Genomic DNA, 16,178 nt, shown 5'->3' with positions numbered 1-16,178 from the left:
ACCCCATGTTGACTCTCCCTAGTCCCGCCAAGGAGTTGATCGGGTCTTCCGCTAAAGCAGAAACGACCTAGTTGCGGATATCTACGCCTTAAACGGCTCAAACTAGCCTTGCGGGTGGATCCATTCCCGGGATTCCATACCCCTGCCGATGGTATGGTAAGCTTCAGATAAGCATCAACTAAGGCTGGATGTTCCCCAGAGTTGATACATAATAGGTCCGTTAAAGCCCTAGGGGTTTGGAATTCACTTAAAAAGCAACATCATGTGTCCCCAACCACTCATCACACCTTCTTTCCGTACCAGCAAGAATATCAACCCCTAACAGACTCTTCTGGTACTCAGCATCGCCCCAATTGAACGAACACCGGCTTTTCCACTCCGTACCAGGCAGCGCTGCCAACTCTTCGTCACGTGCTTCTTGCTCCGGGCCGTCGGCCAAGTGATAATAATGGCGAGTATGCACCGCGCCAGCTACGTTGACTTTCGTCCGCTCTTTGCGAAGATCTTCGTATAGACGGAAGAGGCTCGCTAATTTCTTATTCTTTTCCACTTGACCGGATGGAATGCCGGCGTTCTGGAACTTCTCCAGGAGCAGGCCGATGACAGCGCCGTCTTCGACGGCCATTGCGGCTCCTTGGCCCTGGTATGGTAGCGTGGGGTGAGATGCATCTCCTAACAGAGCGAGTGTGCCCTAGGTATAGTGAGGGTTAATATCTAGAGAAATTCAGGATGGACGACTTAGGCTTGTTGGCGTTTGCATACCTTGGTCCATTGGTCGAGCTCCTTAAAGTGAAGAAGCTTCCATTTCAGTGCCGTCCTTAGACATGAAATAACTTCGGTGAGACTAACCCAAATTTAGAAAAAAAAATGAAAACAAGAGAATTGACAAGACACATACATTGGATCCCATCCTTCGAAATTCGCCGCCATCTCCTGCACGCTGCCTTGAGAGGTACGCACCCCACTAGGTAGATCGTCTGCCGCTCTGTTATAACTTAGGAATTGCACCGCCCCTGACTAAGCTCCTTTGAAAAAACTTACATCAACACGAGGTTGTACTCCGTATGGTTCCTCAGAGGATAGAAGACAGCATGTCTTCCCGGACCTAGCCATACCTGGATATTTGACTGCTCCAACAACTTGTCTATGCGCTCGTTATGGAGCCCCTTGAGCTGATCGAGCGCGAAAGTGCCGCGATATGCAAGATCCCCGGTTTCGGTTGGCGGAAATGGTCGTCCTAAAACGATTTCCCTGCTCATCGACCATAACCCTAGGTACCCCTGGAGTTTAGTTACCATGATAAGGTGACATTTTTTAGTAATAGTAAAAAACCTACCATCCGCCCCTATGATTACATCCGCGCTGATCTTCCTCCCATCTTTTAGAAATAACTTCTGAGGCCCGTCCGGGGCGAGGTTGACGCTGGTGACGTCTGCGCTTGTTAAAACGACTGACCCCAAGTCCAGCGCCTCTTTGAGCAGTGCGCTTTGATAGTCGCCCCTGTGTATCGCTCTTTTATCCAAGGACAGTCGACATAGTCAGAAATTTACTTCCACGAAAAGCTACTAGCTAGGGACTGTAGGGCTCTTATCTGTTCTTACATCCACTGTGCGCCGTACTCTGTCTCCATTCTACCCTTGAGGGGCTTTTCGACGAGGATCTTGCCATCCTCATACCTCCTCAACGTGAAACTGTCTACCTCGTATCCGCCGGCTTGCTTGAGCTTCTCGAGGAGTCCGTAACGGGCTAGCACCCGGCACGCGTTAGGAGGAATGTGGATCCCGGCACCGATGGTGAGGATTTCCGGCGTGCGCTCGAGAACGGTGACCTGGAGAGGTGGGTTCGCTCGACGGCATGAGATGGCGCATGCTAGACCGCCTATCCCTGCCCCCACGATGGCGATATGGAGTCCGTTAGGGCTGGGTAGATTCTTCTCATGTAATTAGCCAACGCGGGATTGTCCTCAGTATAATAGAAGTGTTAACTTACACTGGTTTTTGATTGTTCCTCTGCCATTGAAGCCAAATTCTCCGTGGATTCTTTTGTTTAACGTTAACAATACAAATAAATGTTTACAGATTTTTTTTTTACATCACTGCTAACTTGGAGCGCATGAACATTTTATAGAGCCTCTTATTTGTCATGTTTCTGACATGGACAGTTATTTTCACAGCCCCCTCCGCTGGTGAGGTTTCCTCATTCACCCTACCTCGGGTAATTAATCTTATCTTATATCTCAATCTTATAGTACGACTTCTGACCGTTCAACTATGTATGAGGCTCAGAAAAGCCTCTTACCCGTCCAGTCCGAAGGTAAGCTGAGTTTCAGGATTTTAGGATTTCAGTATCCCACAAAGACCGTCGGGCTTTGTTGGGCTTGATGAGTATAATAATACCTAGGTAGAGGTACCTAATAATAATCGCACTGTGATGATTTGAATTTCAACCACGCCTACCGGTATCCTAGGTATGCTCTAAGCACGCAGGTAGTGAACATCAACTGACAAATTGTTGAGCTAAGGAATTTGTCAAGAGGAATATGCTTCAAATCCGGCCCTAGGCATATCTTATATAAGTTGGTTAATGAAATCCAACGATGTTGTTAGTCGCAAGAAAAAAAAAAACTATCACCTCCATGTTATTTTTGTCTGGGAGAGTTCCTCTGTTTAATTAGCGATGTAATGAGTTCACTTCCACCGTCGGAAACTATTGGTAATTGTAAAGGTGCTCAATGCTTTCTCTAATAGATTACCTAGCTATATTTTATTCCACGAGCACTTAGGTGCTAACTCATTTTATAATAGCCTTAAAGTTTGAACTCTTTCTTTCCAATTCGAAGTGTGTCTTTACGAAGACAGAAGTCGGAAATAGTTGGTCAACACCGATTGAGATGAAGAAGTCTGAGTAATATCCGTTGTTGGCCGACCGATTCTCCCCGGACTTAAATGTGAATGTGGCCGTTCATGTCCTCTATCTCTGACGCTACTGACATAAGTTCGGCATGGTTAGTGGTCAGCATGAGACCAGCATGAGACAGGTATTCGAATAACTTTTGAGATCAAGCATGCATCCAGCTGAAAGTTATATCATTCGAAAGCTCTAATTGAGGCGAAACTAACGATATACTTTTTATATTTTGCATTCTTCGATTAATAGGAAAATAAATGGAAATATAGTAAAATTTGTGATTAGAAAGTGTGTGGCTTGTACAAACAGTGTAAGTTCTGTATGTGGTTGGTGGTGCGACTAAAAGAAAACTTTTAGCGCACTTTGGGCGAGCTTACCTTAGTTAACATAATATTCATATATTTCATAATCTTTCATAAAAGCTAATTAATTAATTAAAATATTAAAATTTAGTAATTAATATGTGCTATAATTACAGCATATATAGTGGTTATTACGTGCTATAATTTTAGCATGTTTAGCGAGTATTACAGCACATTTCCAGCGATTAAGAGCCTCAGAGCTCACCCCAATGTTGAAATCTTGGCCGCCCCGATCGTTACCTAATTAGGTTAGAGGTTGGGCTAATGGGCAGGGATAACATTGGGTTGACCTGTAGACTCTTGCTGGGGAGACGCGGGGTAGGAGACGCGGGGCTCGCGTCCCCCTAGCAGGCGAGGTGGGCGGCTTATTCCCGAGGACCTACGAAGGTCCGGGCCAAAAGTCTTGCACATGCCAAGCTTTTAGCCCAGGTACTCAGCGTGCGCAACTGTAATACTGTATTTGTTTGGTCTTAATTTAGGGGCGGATAGTGGTTTCTATACTAAATTCTAGGTGGCTTACCACTATACACCTCCGCCAGGATCCTGAAGGTTAGCGTCTCCATAGCCCCATACAGATTCCGCAAGTACACAATTGTAATAAACACGCTTAAAGCCTTACGCACAGCCAAGTTACTTAACCCAGTTAAGCTAAGTCAATACAATATCCCGAACAAGTTCAGGCAAAGTATTACGTACCTGCGTACATGTAGGTGCCACAAAATTCTATGGTGGGCCTTACTAGTCTACCTAAACCCTGGATACGTACCTTTTGGCTTGTTCTACATGAAACAAAAAATGAATTTTTTTTCTTTACTTCGTACAAGGTAGACAATGAGGTACACACACATTTGTCAAGTTGGGACAGTTGGGGGAGCGCCGACCATGTTTCTACCTGGGAATTGAGTCGCGACCGTTCCTGGTGTCTCAGACTGTGCCGCTCAGTACGTCTGCGTCCGTACGATTCTTTCCCGTAATCCTGATTGGGTTTCGAACTTATCTGAGGCTTTCCGCGCGTACGGAATACTTCCGATATGATTCCGAATCGATCCGAGCATGTTTTGACTCGGGGCGATTGGATTTTTCGTCCATTGCCGACACCTCCTCGGTTAACACATAGAATCTCGCCTCCTGGTCTAGACAGCACCTTGGTATCTTCCGTAAAGGGCACAGGAGGCGAGTCTCCTATCACGGCCGCGGCGGTATCGAATCTTCTATGCCATCTTAGCTACCTAGTCTTTCCTTGCTCAGTGTCGGAAAGCTGTACGTTGTCCTGGATGGGAATGTCGGCCCCGTTCTCCTCTGCTTGCAGACGTCTTGTATTGGAAAGAAGGTGCTTAGAAGGGAATGTCGGGGTACCTAGAAGATGCTGATGATGGAATGTCAAAAGATGCTATGGTTATTTGGATTGATGTTAAAGCAGTCGAATAGCACCTGGTAAGGCAACTGGCAACTAGCTGCTCAACGAACCATGTCACAATAACCTTCCAATGGTAGCTCGATTGAGTCTCAAAGTCATCCGCTGGACTCGGTATCAAAGCATGGGTTGATGGTATAACTTTGAGTTGCGAGGCTCGCCATTAGCAGACACCGACACCTTCCCGGCGCGGTGTCCTCTTGATATAGTCGAGCTCCTACCTCTAGCACAGCCCTGGCAAGGCATCGGCAGCTACGTCGCAATTCAGTCTAAGATCTCTGGCATTTGGAGGTACGTATCAAAAAAATCTTTAATATTTTATATTTAACACTCCTCTACCACGTCCTGAATTACCGACACTCCAACTTCAACCCTCTCATCCTTGACCATCACCCATAAACTTGAGCTTCTGTTCCGTCGTCCTACTATTCAGCCATCAAATCTACATTAGGTACGTGTTCGTTTCAAGGCTTGATTACTTAACATTCGTTTGCCCGTCGGGGTGTGATATCAATGCACCTACGACCTTACAGCTTCCTCCACTCGATTCTACCTCCTCTCACTACCTATAATTCCTCATCTCGCATACAACCACCATTACCTTTATTCTTTACCCTCACCTTCCATCTCGCGGCCTACCAAACTTCTACCCCAATCACCAAACCCAATTCACTTTCTCATAGTCACAGATATAGAATCGAGAGAGAGCTATTATTATTCATTGATTAAGAGAGCATAGAGCTTTACAGACAGAGCTATTGATTCTTACCTGATCAAGTGGTCATAATGGTTTGTAGAGAGCTTGTCATGATCGATCCATAAAGAGCTTTAAGAGCTTCGGAAAGAAAGCTCTTAGTACTTGTTGATAACGAACTCCAAGAGCTTTCAATACAGAGTTATTATGGCAGGAACCGTAGATGATTTCTACCTCGTAAGTCTTGGAGTAATTGATTTCTACCCTCTCTATACAACAAGATATAATAATGTAAATCGCATACTACCCGACAACAATAGCAAGGTAGGAAGAGTCTAAGGCTATTATTCCATGTGGACGATCGGAGTGCGTATGGTAGGTCTCTGTGCAATAGAATAGGATATCATATAAGGTCAGAATCATTTAAAAAGGGTTTATTAATTTCTACTCTATCAATCTTAAAATATAACTGATTCCTACCCCCAATCCTTATAAACAGAACATATGGGACAACAACAGCAATGTTCATAAATTTGACATAGCTATTCAATATGGATTATCTTGATACACACTTGACATCTACTTCCGTCCATGTTGTGTGGTATTTGAAGTAGAAATTAGTTGTAAAGTGGTGATTGATTTCTACTTAATATATTTCCTTATGTAACTGACTTCTACCTCTCAGTCCTTAGAAAAAGAAGATAGAAAATAACAACGTCGATGTTTATACATCAACTATAACCATTACATCTAAATACTCTTAAAGCTATTGCCTATCCATTAGTAATGGAATTGTGGAATAGTTGAGGTAGAAGTCAGTTAAAGAGAATGAATGGATAAGTACCTTGTGGATCTGTCAGTCGAATCGATTCCTACCCCATCTATACCTGAAGACATAGTAACCCTCCGTCCCAAGATATACGACGGCAACGACAAGGTGCGCACATTGCCATTTCTCGCAATAGAATAAGATGTCATATAAGGTAGAAGTGAGTTGTCAAGTGTTAACAGATTTCTACCCCCGAAAAAAACAGGACAATGACGACGATGTCTATTCATCCGATAGTACTGTTCGATACACATCATCTCGATACACATATTACCTCTACGTCTGTTCGAGGTATATCGTATTCATGAACTTCTACCTGATAGGTCTCCCCACGAAACGGATTCTTACCCCACGTCCTAATAAAAGAAGATATAAAAGAATCATAACAATATAAATATATCTTATAAATTGGTTCAATCTAAGTGTTTGGAAGAACAATTATTTATATACTTTATATAAAATTAAATATAGTTAAAGATAAGAATTAATTAAAAAGAGAATTAATTAATTTCTACCCCTAGTCCTTGTAAATGGAAGATATGGGATAGCGACGACGATGTTGATTCATCCCATAGAACCATTCGATCGAACCACGCCCAGCAGCATGGTTTATCTACTTTCTATAAAATCCTACGTAATTAAAGGTAAAAATCAGTTCAGAGCAGAATAAAAGAATTTTTACCCTATGTCCCTTTACGTTTAACTGATTTCTACCCTCGTCTATGGAAAGATATGGGACCCTTATATCGCAAAATATACAACGGTAACAACAAGGTCTAAAGCACCTGCGGGTAGTGTTCGATCGAGGTATATATATATATTACCTTTGTGCACCATGTGCTAAGATGTCATATAAGGGAAAAGTCAGGTAAAAGAATAGATTAATTCCTACCTTGTGGGTCTTCTAGTGACTGATTTCTACCTCTCTCTATAGAAACCCCAAGTCATGCAATAGAAAACGCCAACCGATAATATGGACGAATTCGACGTCACTGTTCGGCCCGGACGCTTTTGTAGAGAGCTGTAATTGATTTTTACCCCCGATCCACGGAATGGTATAGTACCATAAATTAGAAGATATACGATAAAAATAACGATGGGAGAAATGACCGTTTGAGGTACTCGATTGGGCTATATATTTTTTAGGCTCTTATAGCGAATTTAACATCGTTTAAGGTAAAAGTCAGTGGGAGAGACGTTTAATTGATTTCTACCTTCTGTTTCCTGTAACTGATTCTTACCCCGTGAATCTATATTTTACTAATTCTTACCCCAATGTCTTATAACTTATTTGTACTCCATATTTATTCAAAATGATTTTTATGAGAAAGATATATTTGGAATAGATTTCTAGCTCCTATTTTCTATACTTGATTTCTACTTGTTGGGTTTCCCGCTTATTGATTTCCACCTCCGATTGATTTCCACCTCCGGTAACTTGTAAATGATTTCGACCCCATGGGTCTATGCTTATTAATTTCTACCGCTTATCCTCTATAACTGATTTGTACCTATCAATGATTCCTGCCCGGTCATATCGTAAGGATTTTATATATCATCACAAGAGTCGATCCACGTGAATCGCCACGGCCAAGCATCTCCTAGTAGATAGAACCTCAATCAGTGCGCTTGGAAATCCTTTTGTACGGGACGGGATATGATTCGTGGCGGGGTGAAAACAAGTCAAGCGTACGAGAAACGCGGGGTTCTCACGAACTCACATGATCAAACCAACGTCCTGTTCAAGTGGCTTTCCTCGTAAACAATCCATCTTGTTATGACCTATGTCCTATAGTATAGAATAACAAGATCAATGAATCTATAGCTATATCTCTAGGAGAAGTCCATAAATCATAATCATACAGGATGTTTACCTGGAATCCATACGGAGAGATACTCACCCCAAGTGGAACAAGGAACATCAGCAACAACCATGTCAGAAATGGACCCTCGCGATGGGATACAAACAAGAGCCGTGCGCAGGACCTTATCGACGATGACTAGTAGTCAGTGTATTGACCACAATCTCCGACACGCAACACGATGTCAGGACTGGATGTAAGGGTTAGTGATAGTAGGGCTTACTTGTTTTTTATCTATATATTCCTATGACAGGATAGTATATAAACATCGTACGGCTTCGTGACTGGGACCCTTTTCAACACAGTGATAGCCGTATGGTGTACGGCACGGCGATGATTCACGTAAACATTTGGGTACTCTGAACCGAAAAGATACTGTCTTTATTTAAATTACTTATAATAACCCCTTATTACCATATTATTTTCGTTCTTCCCATGGATGCTACTTTATTTATATAAGAGATCATTATAAAGAATACCTTTTGAACCCTTTTATAATAAATTACTATTCACACCTTCCATCCCTTTCATAATAATTCCTAATTTCCTTTACGAAGAATATTACCACCATAAATACAGAGGTGACCCAACTGTATGTAAACGCCCGACGCGAGGGCGAAAAGGCGCAGAAAATTCCGACGGAAGTCCTTATCAAAGCCGATCGTAAAGGACCGGTAGGCTCTCCCAACACGGCGCCACGTCGGAAAGACTTCAGACGTTCCCCTATTCAGATCCGGTCCCGCGCTTAGCTCGAAAACAACCATATTTTTGCCGTCCCTTCCTTTCCTTAATTTTTATACGTTTTAAAAGCCCCGACATCCATAGGCACCACTATTTAGGCCGTAAAGCCCAACTGCCGTAGCAAGAGTACGAAACGGGGTACAACTAAAAGAACAGCACTAATAAAAATAAAGAAGGCACCTGTATCAACAGGTATAATAACAGAGAACGTTAAATAAGCCCGTGGCGACAGGAGGGCTAGCAGTAATACGACCGAGAAAAAAGCGCTAACTAAACTTAAGATCGGAATTGCTAACCGGCTTTATTGTAACTATAAATGCTTGTTGGAATTAGCGAACAACGGGCCGATAAATATAGCGTGCCTTAATTTTAAGGACTATTTGCTATAATATATTAACCAATTGGAATTCTTCTAGTAGATATAAGCCCAATTAGCAGTTAATTAAGACGTAAATACCGACGTAAAACTGTTTTATTTATAGGAATTAATTGGGGCAGCTTTTAAAGTTTATTTCTCTTTATATAACTATACTATCGTTATAAAAGGGATGTAAATAAATTATCGAACTTATTTATAATATAAGAAACATATATACAATTAATTATGTACCCTTTAAAGAAAATTTATTCCTATGTATTTAAAAACAGTAAACTTGGTGCTACTATATTATTATAACAGTAAGATCCACACCCAATTCCTATTCTTTAGCTGGGCTGGGCGGTGTTTCGCGCTGGCATCGTGTCCCACTAAGGAAACCGAAGGCTAGAACATCCTCGACCAGGTCCGGGCTAGGTTGTAAGCCATGCACAGCTTACATGTTCTCCACGGGGACGCCAAACCACGCAATATCATATACGATCCCGATCAAGGCAAGGTCATGATCTTAGATTTCGAGCGAACGAGACTCGTCAATAAGAAAAGTCTCCCTACCGAGGAACGGAAGCAGGGCCCCATGAAGTTGGCATCCGAGTTGGAGTCGGCCTTAGACGAGATGGACAAATGCATAAAGGAAAGAATCCGGCAAAGAAAGTATAAGGAGGAGTGGCATCGTTAGGGAATCCCCGAGCTCAACCAGGCATCACGATCACAACGGAGAATAAGAATCTGCTTATGATCGCCTTTAAGGTAGAAGGAAATAAAAATTCCTTCCGAATGATGTTAGCTAATTTCTACCCATAGGTCTTTTGTAACTGATTTTTACCCACGGTAATTTATTCATGGTTTTACCCCTTATTTATATAGAAACCCCAAGGGCGGTGTCCGGTCCGGTCTGTCCCGTTCCCGTTCCCGGAACGACAGATTCGGATCTATACCGCTGCCACGGTACTAGTAGAACAATAACAAGCTACCATACGAATCTTAGGATCGTACGAAATCATCCCGTACCGCATTCTATCGTAGTACGTATAAATAAACATGTGGATTCCGAGCGGTTCGCGTACCGCCTCCGAAGCGATTCCGAGCGGAGCGGCTCCGGTAACCCTAACCTTCCCATAGGAACGGTACGAACGACCGTGTCTCACAGGATCGGGGACGGTCACAATAGTTATGTAATTCTTTACTTATGGTAGCTTTTTATATACTTGGAAATAAAAACACATTAAGACTTATTATGACTTTTTAAATCCTGTCCTTTATAATTAATTTCTACCTCCGGTAACTTATAAATAATTTTTATTTTATGGATGTACGCTTATTGATTTCAACTGTATAGGTTTATACTTCTTAACTTTTACCTTTAGTTAATTTTTACTTATTACTCCTTTAGCAATCTTTTACTTTTTTATCCTTTATGACTAATTTCTACTTGTCCATGATTCCTGCCCGGTCACGTAGTAAGGAAACAAAAGGGTAAACAGCCATAGCAAATAGAAACAATGGATTTCAAACCCTCCGGATCGAAAGTGAGTCAAAAGCGCTCACACAACCTAGCTGATGTCCAACTAACAATCTGTTCGCCTATTAGGTTTGCCTACTAGTCAGGACGATATATAAGGTTGGAATCTATGGGAAAAGGTTGATTCATTTCTGCCCGTTGGTTGTAAAGGAACGGACGACTACTATAGTAGGACTTGAACATAACGGTCCATAACGGTAAGGCTTCATCCTTTCCATTTTTTTCTTTTTATACTAGTTTGACATCGTGTTCTGACATCGTGTAGCCAGGGACCTCGTACGGCCTCTTGACTGGGAGCATTTCCGAAGCACAGAGATCGAGGCTCACCTTGTTACGGCCGATAGCCATATGGCGGAAGACACAGAGAGAATGCCAGCAAACAGAGGAGTAACCCTAACGAAAATAAGATCTTATCGCCATATTGTTTTCGTTCTTCGCATGGATCTTCCTTTTTCCCTATATAAAGCATTATAATAAAAAACCCCTTTTATTTAAGGACGGTGGATTTGGTTCTACCGTATTATTACGACGGCCGTAATAACAAATATTTCCTATTCCTTAGCTGGGCTGGGCGGTCATACATTTTTTCGCCTTGTCCGGTGAATGAAACCGAAAGCACCAATATCATAAACCAGGCCCGCGCTGGGTTCCAGGCCATTCTTGACGTACATATTCTTCACGGGGATGCCAAACTACGCAATATCTTATATAACCCCCATAACGGCAAAGTAATAATCGTGGACTTTAAGCAATCTATACGCTTTAACCGGGAGTCGCTTAGTTTTCTTAATTCCAATAAAAAGCAAAAATATTTTGAAAGAGAGTTAGAGTCCATGACAAAAAGCCTTAAATATCATATTAATGAATGCCGAGGTGCCTAATCAACAAAAGTATTAGCCTTAATATGGAATCGATCTTATAAGTAAACATATATAATTACATATGACATAAAATAGCTTTTTCCTTAGATAATTTATTTCTACCCGGTAATCGTAAAGTAACGGATTACGATTATGTTAGGAACTATATCAAGACATAAATATAATGGTCCATAATGATAAGGCTTTATCCTTTCCTTTTTTTCCCTTTCTACACTGGTCTGACATCGTGTTATAAGGGACCTCTTACAGCCTCGTGACAGGGAGCATTTCCCAAGCATAGAGATTGAGGCCCACCTTATCGCGGCCGATATAGTTATATGGTTGAAGACATGCAGATGATTCCAGCAAATATGGTGGTAACCCTAAAGGAAATAGGATCTTATCGCCATGTTGTTTTGGTTCTTCGTATAGATCTTATTCTTCACTTATATAAAGGATCATAATATAAAACACCTTTTCTCCCCTATCTATCCGAACATGGACACAGAGGGTACCAAAACCGATCGCAAGGCACCGGAAGGGTCTCCCGACACGGCGCCACGTCGGAAAGGCTTTACGCGCACCCTTATTAAGCCCCATTCCCGCGCTCCGCCCCAAAGCAGCCATACTCTCGCCGTTCCTTCCGTTTCTCGATCTTTACGCGTTCGGAAAGCCCCTACATCCATACCTACCTCCACAGGCACAACGATCAAGATCGTAAAACCAAGTATCTGCAGCAAGAGTACGAGGCGGGGTGCAACCAAGAGGAAAGCGCAGACAGAAGCAAAGAAAGCACCTATATCGACGGGTACGACAACCGAGGGTGGGCTAGCGGTGGCGGGACAGAGAAAGAAGCACCAACCGAAACCAAAATCAACATCGCAGACCGGCCCTCCTGCACCCAAAAAGGCTTGTGAAGTTGGCGAGCAACGGGCCTCTAGATACCACGTGCCCCAACTTCAAAGACGACCCCCAACGGTATATCACCCTAGCCGAATTTCTCGAACGAATCCGAGCCCAACTAGCCGTTGCCCGTGGTGTCGATGCCGACACTCAGCCGCTTTACGCACAGGGATCAGTCGGAGCGGCTTTTAAAGTTCGGCTCTCTTCTCATAGCTGGACCATTATTGCCAAAGGCGTACAGAAGCGCTATAAAGCCGATCTACAATATGAAAAGAAAATATACAACCAATTACGTACCCTTCAAGGGAAATATATCCCCGTATGTCTAAGAACAGTAAATTTAATTTTACCATATTATTACGATGGCTGTGTTAATGAAGATTGGTGGTTTCTTAGTTGGGCTGGGAGGTGTTTCGCTTTGCCATCTTACCTAACCACTTATCCAACCAATGAAACCAAAGGCAAGAATATTATCGATTAGGTTAGGGCTGGGTTCTAAGTTATTCACAGCTTAGATGTTCTCCACGGGGATGCTAAACTACGGAATGTCATGTACGATCCCGATCAGGGCAACGTGATGATCTTGGATTTCGAGCGAGCGAGACTCGTAAATAAGAAAAGTCTTGATGCCGATTAACGGAAGTAGTTCGTTTTCCGGGTTCTTTATCTCCTTTATAACCATAAGCTTTAATTTAACAATATTACCTTAAAGTAACTTTGAAGATAGAGTTTTTACTTTAAATATGAACGGTAGTAACGATAGTATTTTGGTGGTCTCTTGCTACTCTCGGCTAATTGAAATATACGATGAAGCATTCAAGTGCATTCGGGGAGAGTTGCAAACCAATTCACAACACAAAAGAGGATCTCAACCAAGGCTACCATTATTACAGCTTGGTAGTTTTCACTTAAAAGATGACAATACCCTTCAGCTATTCATTACTGTAAGGATCTTATTATACAACTTGCAACGTTTGGAAAGATCTATGGGCATAGATGGGGAACGTGACATTGTGCATAAGGAAGGGGTTCACAAACCCAACAAGGACAAAGCGATTCAGGCTGATGGTAAACTTGGATTCTCTGGTAATCTGGCTCGTAGTAGCGACAAAATCACCAAGGTGGTAATGGCTTTGGAGACTGATGGTCCAGGGGGTCAAAATCGGAGCATAGAATCGCTGCGTGGAAACATTGAAAAGGTTACGCAACTTTTAGAAGGCGACTTTCCATAAAGCCTGCTTATTGTAGAAAATAAACCAATTTCTCCCTAGCTACCTGTCTACGTCGCATTATATTAACTCCATCTATCACTGCCTCTAAACCTCTTTGCTGGCCGACTCGTACCGGATGCGGTTTGATTGCACCTCTGTGCCAGAGCTCCTGCACCTCTGCGAACCATCGTTTCCCAAGCTGGCGAGATGCTGGACTCGCAGGTATTCCATACCCCCTACCCAACTGCAAGGCCTTCCCGAATATAGACTGACCCATGACCCAAGCAGCGTGGACAAGTTGCCGGTTCGGTCTGTCGTCGGGGAGTAGCTCAAGGCCAACATATGACCCTCCTAGACGGCCCATCGCATCGTAGCAAAGCTTTATAGATGTCGAGTCCGCGATGATATCAAGGACGTGGGCAAGACGCCTGTTTGTATAACTCTTTATATCTGCGGCACAAGTAGACGAGGTGTAGTCAAATGTCTTTTCCGCACCGTATGACAACGCAAGTTGAGCGCTTTTGGAAGAGCATACAGCTAATGGACGAAATCCAAGTCTACAAAGTATCTTGAGATTAGCAAATAGCGGGAAGAGGCACAGGGCGACGAGGGAGTTCCATTTTTGCGGACAAAGGCTTGGTGAAGTTATCAAGTGACTTACATCCTCAATAATTGTATGGCTATCGTTCCAGTGGCTGTTCCGGCTCCATAGACAAGCACGGGAAGTGTTTCATCCACCTTGGCTTGATTTACAAACCACGATTCAGGCAGTAGATATTGACGAAAGGCAATGCCGAGCGTAGCAATCCCTGTCCCCCCTATAGCTGCAGCCTCCTCCCATCTCACTCCCTCAGGTATCTTCAATAGAATATCTGCCGTTGCGACAATGTAGTTCGAGAATGATCCCGATTTATGGTCTGCCGGGTTGAAGCCATGCACCGCACCACAGACACGATCGCCAACGGTAAGGCCTGGGTGTGTTGTTTCGATGCCATCACTGAGGGCCACGATACTGCCAGCAAAGTCACTACCGCCTACTGAGCCAATGGACGGAAACCTATCGGGCATTTTCCAGTTGCAGGGGTTAAGTGCGACAGCAACGACGTGAACTAAAACATGGCCAGGAGCCAAGGGAAGCGGCATAGGAAGACCATGCCGCACAGCGAGATTGGCACCTGGGGTCTCAGAGATACATACAATAGCCGATCTGGATGTTGGCAGTGAGGATACAGCCATGCTGTGACACGGAGGGAAAAGCATGAAATGAAGTCACCTCTTGGTATTCTCTAATTTGTTTTGAGTGGAAAGGGTTAGCTAACTTGCCGGCGCTCGCATTTTAGAACGTCTATAATTAGGGGACCCTAAAGACTGCACATCTGACGTAGCGTGGGGGCTGTTCGGTGATTGATTCAACTCGGATAATTATTAAGTCGGTGACTTAACTGCTTAGGTTAGTCGGTGAGTAAATATTAGTTACCGGTTGGACGCATCCATAGATGACTTCTCATGCAGTTAGAAAGCACCCTTTAATTGCTGTGCATCCTTGAGATGATTATTTCTACAGGTCCTTTGAAATTATTTTACTTTGAAAGAACGATTGAACATATTAGTTAGGTAGACATGACTGCTTTAACGGCGAGTTCTTTAACACCAGTAGGGATGTCAGCCATTCGACTCATCCCTGTTGCAACCACCTTAGCCTTGTAAGTCATCTCGAATCCTCGAGTCACCTTGTGTTTCAAGGTCTTGCACAAGTATCTATTCGTGAGAACGCTACTTGTACGAAAGATGTAACTGATTATGCTCGTAGAACTACCTGTCACTATCTCCAACACCTGATGTTCTCCTCATTTCTCTCGACCAAAGCCCCGGCCCCAGGCAGCCTGCGCGTTCTCCCTCATCTAGTTCGAGTCTGTTTCTGGGGTATTATTCCCTTCGTGCTCGTTCTAGAATTTTCTTCGTACGGCTGTATTGCTGCCAACATATACTACTGCACCTCACTTCGAGGATGGTACGCCTTCGGATTAGCTTTCTCTCTGTCACATCTCGTCAACGCGCCGTACGCTTGGAGTCTGCTGAAGGTGATAATGAATGGAGACGCGACAACGGAGAAAACAGAGAAGCAGGAACTGAGGGATGCACTTAAGAACTTTGTTCGCATGAATCAATTAAGGATCTTCTTGACAGAACTTCCACTGATGGGTATCGTACATAGAGGTGCGTTGGCATAAAGCAATGGCTTGTTGATAAAGTCCATAAACTCGCCATCTGATCTGCAGGTCAATAGCCTAGTTCTCGCATAATATATATGTGATACTTGTCGGTCACCCTTGAAGAAAAAAAAAGGAAATTTTGATATTGTACGATCCTTAACCATTGTGTAGGTATGTTGTAGAAACCAGTAGGCATCCATCATGATATAAGCACATTCTCAAGTCATAGAGTGGTACAAACAGCTTCTTACCCAAAGTCATTCACTTCACGGACCCTAAATGAC

General features: G+C 43.2%; 5 protein-coding genes across 5 annotated transcripts; 3 read left to right on the top strand and 2 right to left on the bottom strand.

The window, feature by feature from the left end:
• Nucleotides 1-48: 48 nt before the first annotated feature.
• On the bottom strand, nt 49-2,016 carry F4812DRAFT_468065 (putative salicylate hydroxylase; the record flags this gene model as incomplete). The annotated part of the gene is made up of 7 exons (XM_047938734.1): nt 49-691; nt 763-844; nt 899-985; nt 1,042-1,270; nt 1,337-1,500; nt 1,602-1,884; nt 1,986-2,016. The coding sequence occupies 7 exons, from the start codon at nt 2,014-2,016 to the stop codon at nt 248-250; spliced, it is 1,320 nt and encodes a 439-aa protein (XP_047786755.1). The 3' UTR covers nt 49-247.
• A 7,596-nt stretch (nt 2,017-9,612) lies between these two features.
• On the top strand, nt 9,613-11,098 carry F4812DRAFT_462859 (uncharacterized protein; the record flags this gene model as incomplete). The annotated part of the gene is made up of 2 exons (XM_047938109.1): nt 9,613-9,859; nt 10,977-11,098. 2 exons carry the CDS (start codon nt 9,613-9,615, stop codon nt 11,096-11,098), a joined length of 369 nt encoding a protein of 122 aa, XP_047786754.1.
• Nucleotides 11,099-12,065: 967 nt separating this feature from the next.
• Nucleotides 12,066-12,845, top strand: F4812DRAFT_468057 (uncharacterized protein; the record flags this gene model as incomplete). Its single annotated transcript, XM_047938733.1, has 1 exon — nt 12,066-12,845. One exon carries the CDS (start codon nt 12,066-12,068, stop codon nt 12,660-12,662), a length of 597 nt encoding a protein of 198 aa, XP_047786753.1. The 3' UTR covers nt 12,663-12,845.
• Nucleotides 12,846-13,591: 746 nt separating this feature from the next.
• On the bottom strand, nt 13,592-15,086 carry F4812DRAFT_443402 (putative zinc-binding dehydrogenase family oxidoreductase). Its single transcript, XM_047935399.1, has 2 exons — nt 14,343-15,086; nt 13,592-14,238 (listed from the first exon to the last, which is right to left on the bottom strand). Exons 1-2 carry the CDS (start codon nt 14,939-14,941, stop codon nt 13,710-13,712), a joined length of 1,128 nt encoding a protein of 375 aa, XP_047786752.1. The 5' UTR covers nt 14,942-15,086; the 3' UTR covers nt 13,592-13,709.
• F4812DRAFT_443401 (uncharacterized protein) lies at nt 15,087-16,060 on the top strand. The gene is made up of 2 exons (XM_047935398.1): nt 15,087-15,384; nt 15,492-16,060. The coding sequence occupies exons 1-2, from the start codon at nt 15,302-15,304 to the stop codon at nt 15,910-15,912; spliced, it is 504 nt and encodes a 167-aa protein (XP_047786751.1). The 5' UTR covers nt 15,087-15,301; the 3' UTR covers nt 15,913-16,060.
• The last annotated feature ends 118 nt before the right edge of the window (nt 16,061-16,178 follow it).

This window comes from Daldinia caldariorum, assembly GCF_022478825.1.
Source record: "Daldinia caldariorum strain CBS 122874 unplaced genomic scaffold F4812scaffold_20, whole genome shotgun sequence".
NCBI classification, from domain to species: Eukaryota; Fungi; Ascomycota; class Sordariomycetes; order Xylariales; family Hypoxylaceae; genus Daldinia; species Daldinia caldariorum.
This window is presented reverse-complemented; position numbering and strand designations above follow the sequence as displayed.

Excerpts from the sequence above, each read along its gene's own strand:
- F4812DRAFT_443402 (XM_047935399.1), bottom strand. The coding sequence starts at position 14,941 with ATGCTTTTCCCTCCGTGTCACAGCATGGCTGTATCCTCACTGCCAACA. Across the intron at positions 14,239-14,342 it reads GCCATACAATTATTGAGGAT|ACTTGGATTTCGTCCATTAG; the intron begins GTAAGTCACTTG and ends GATACTTTGTAG.
- F4812DRAFT_443401 (XM_047935398.1), top strand. The coding sequence starts at position 15,302 with ATGACTGCTTTAACGGCGAGTTCTTTAACACCAGTAGGGATGTCAGCC. Across the intron at positions 15,385-15,491 it reads GTTGCAACCACCTTAGCCTT|AACTACCTGTCACTATCTCC; the intron begins GTAAGTCATCTC and ends TTATGCTCGTAG.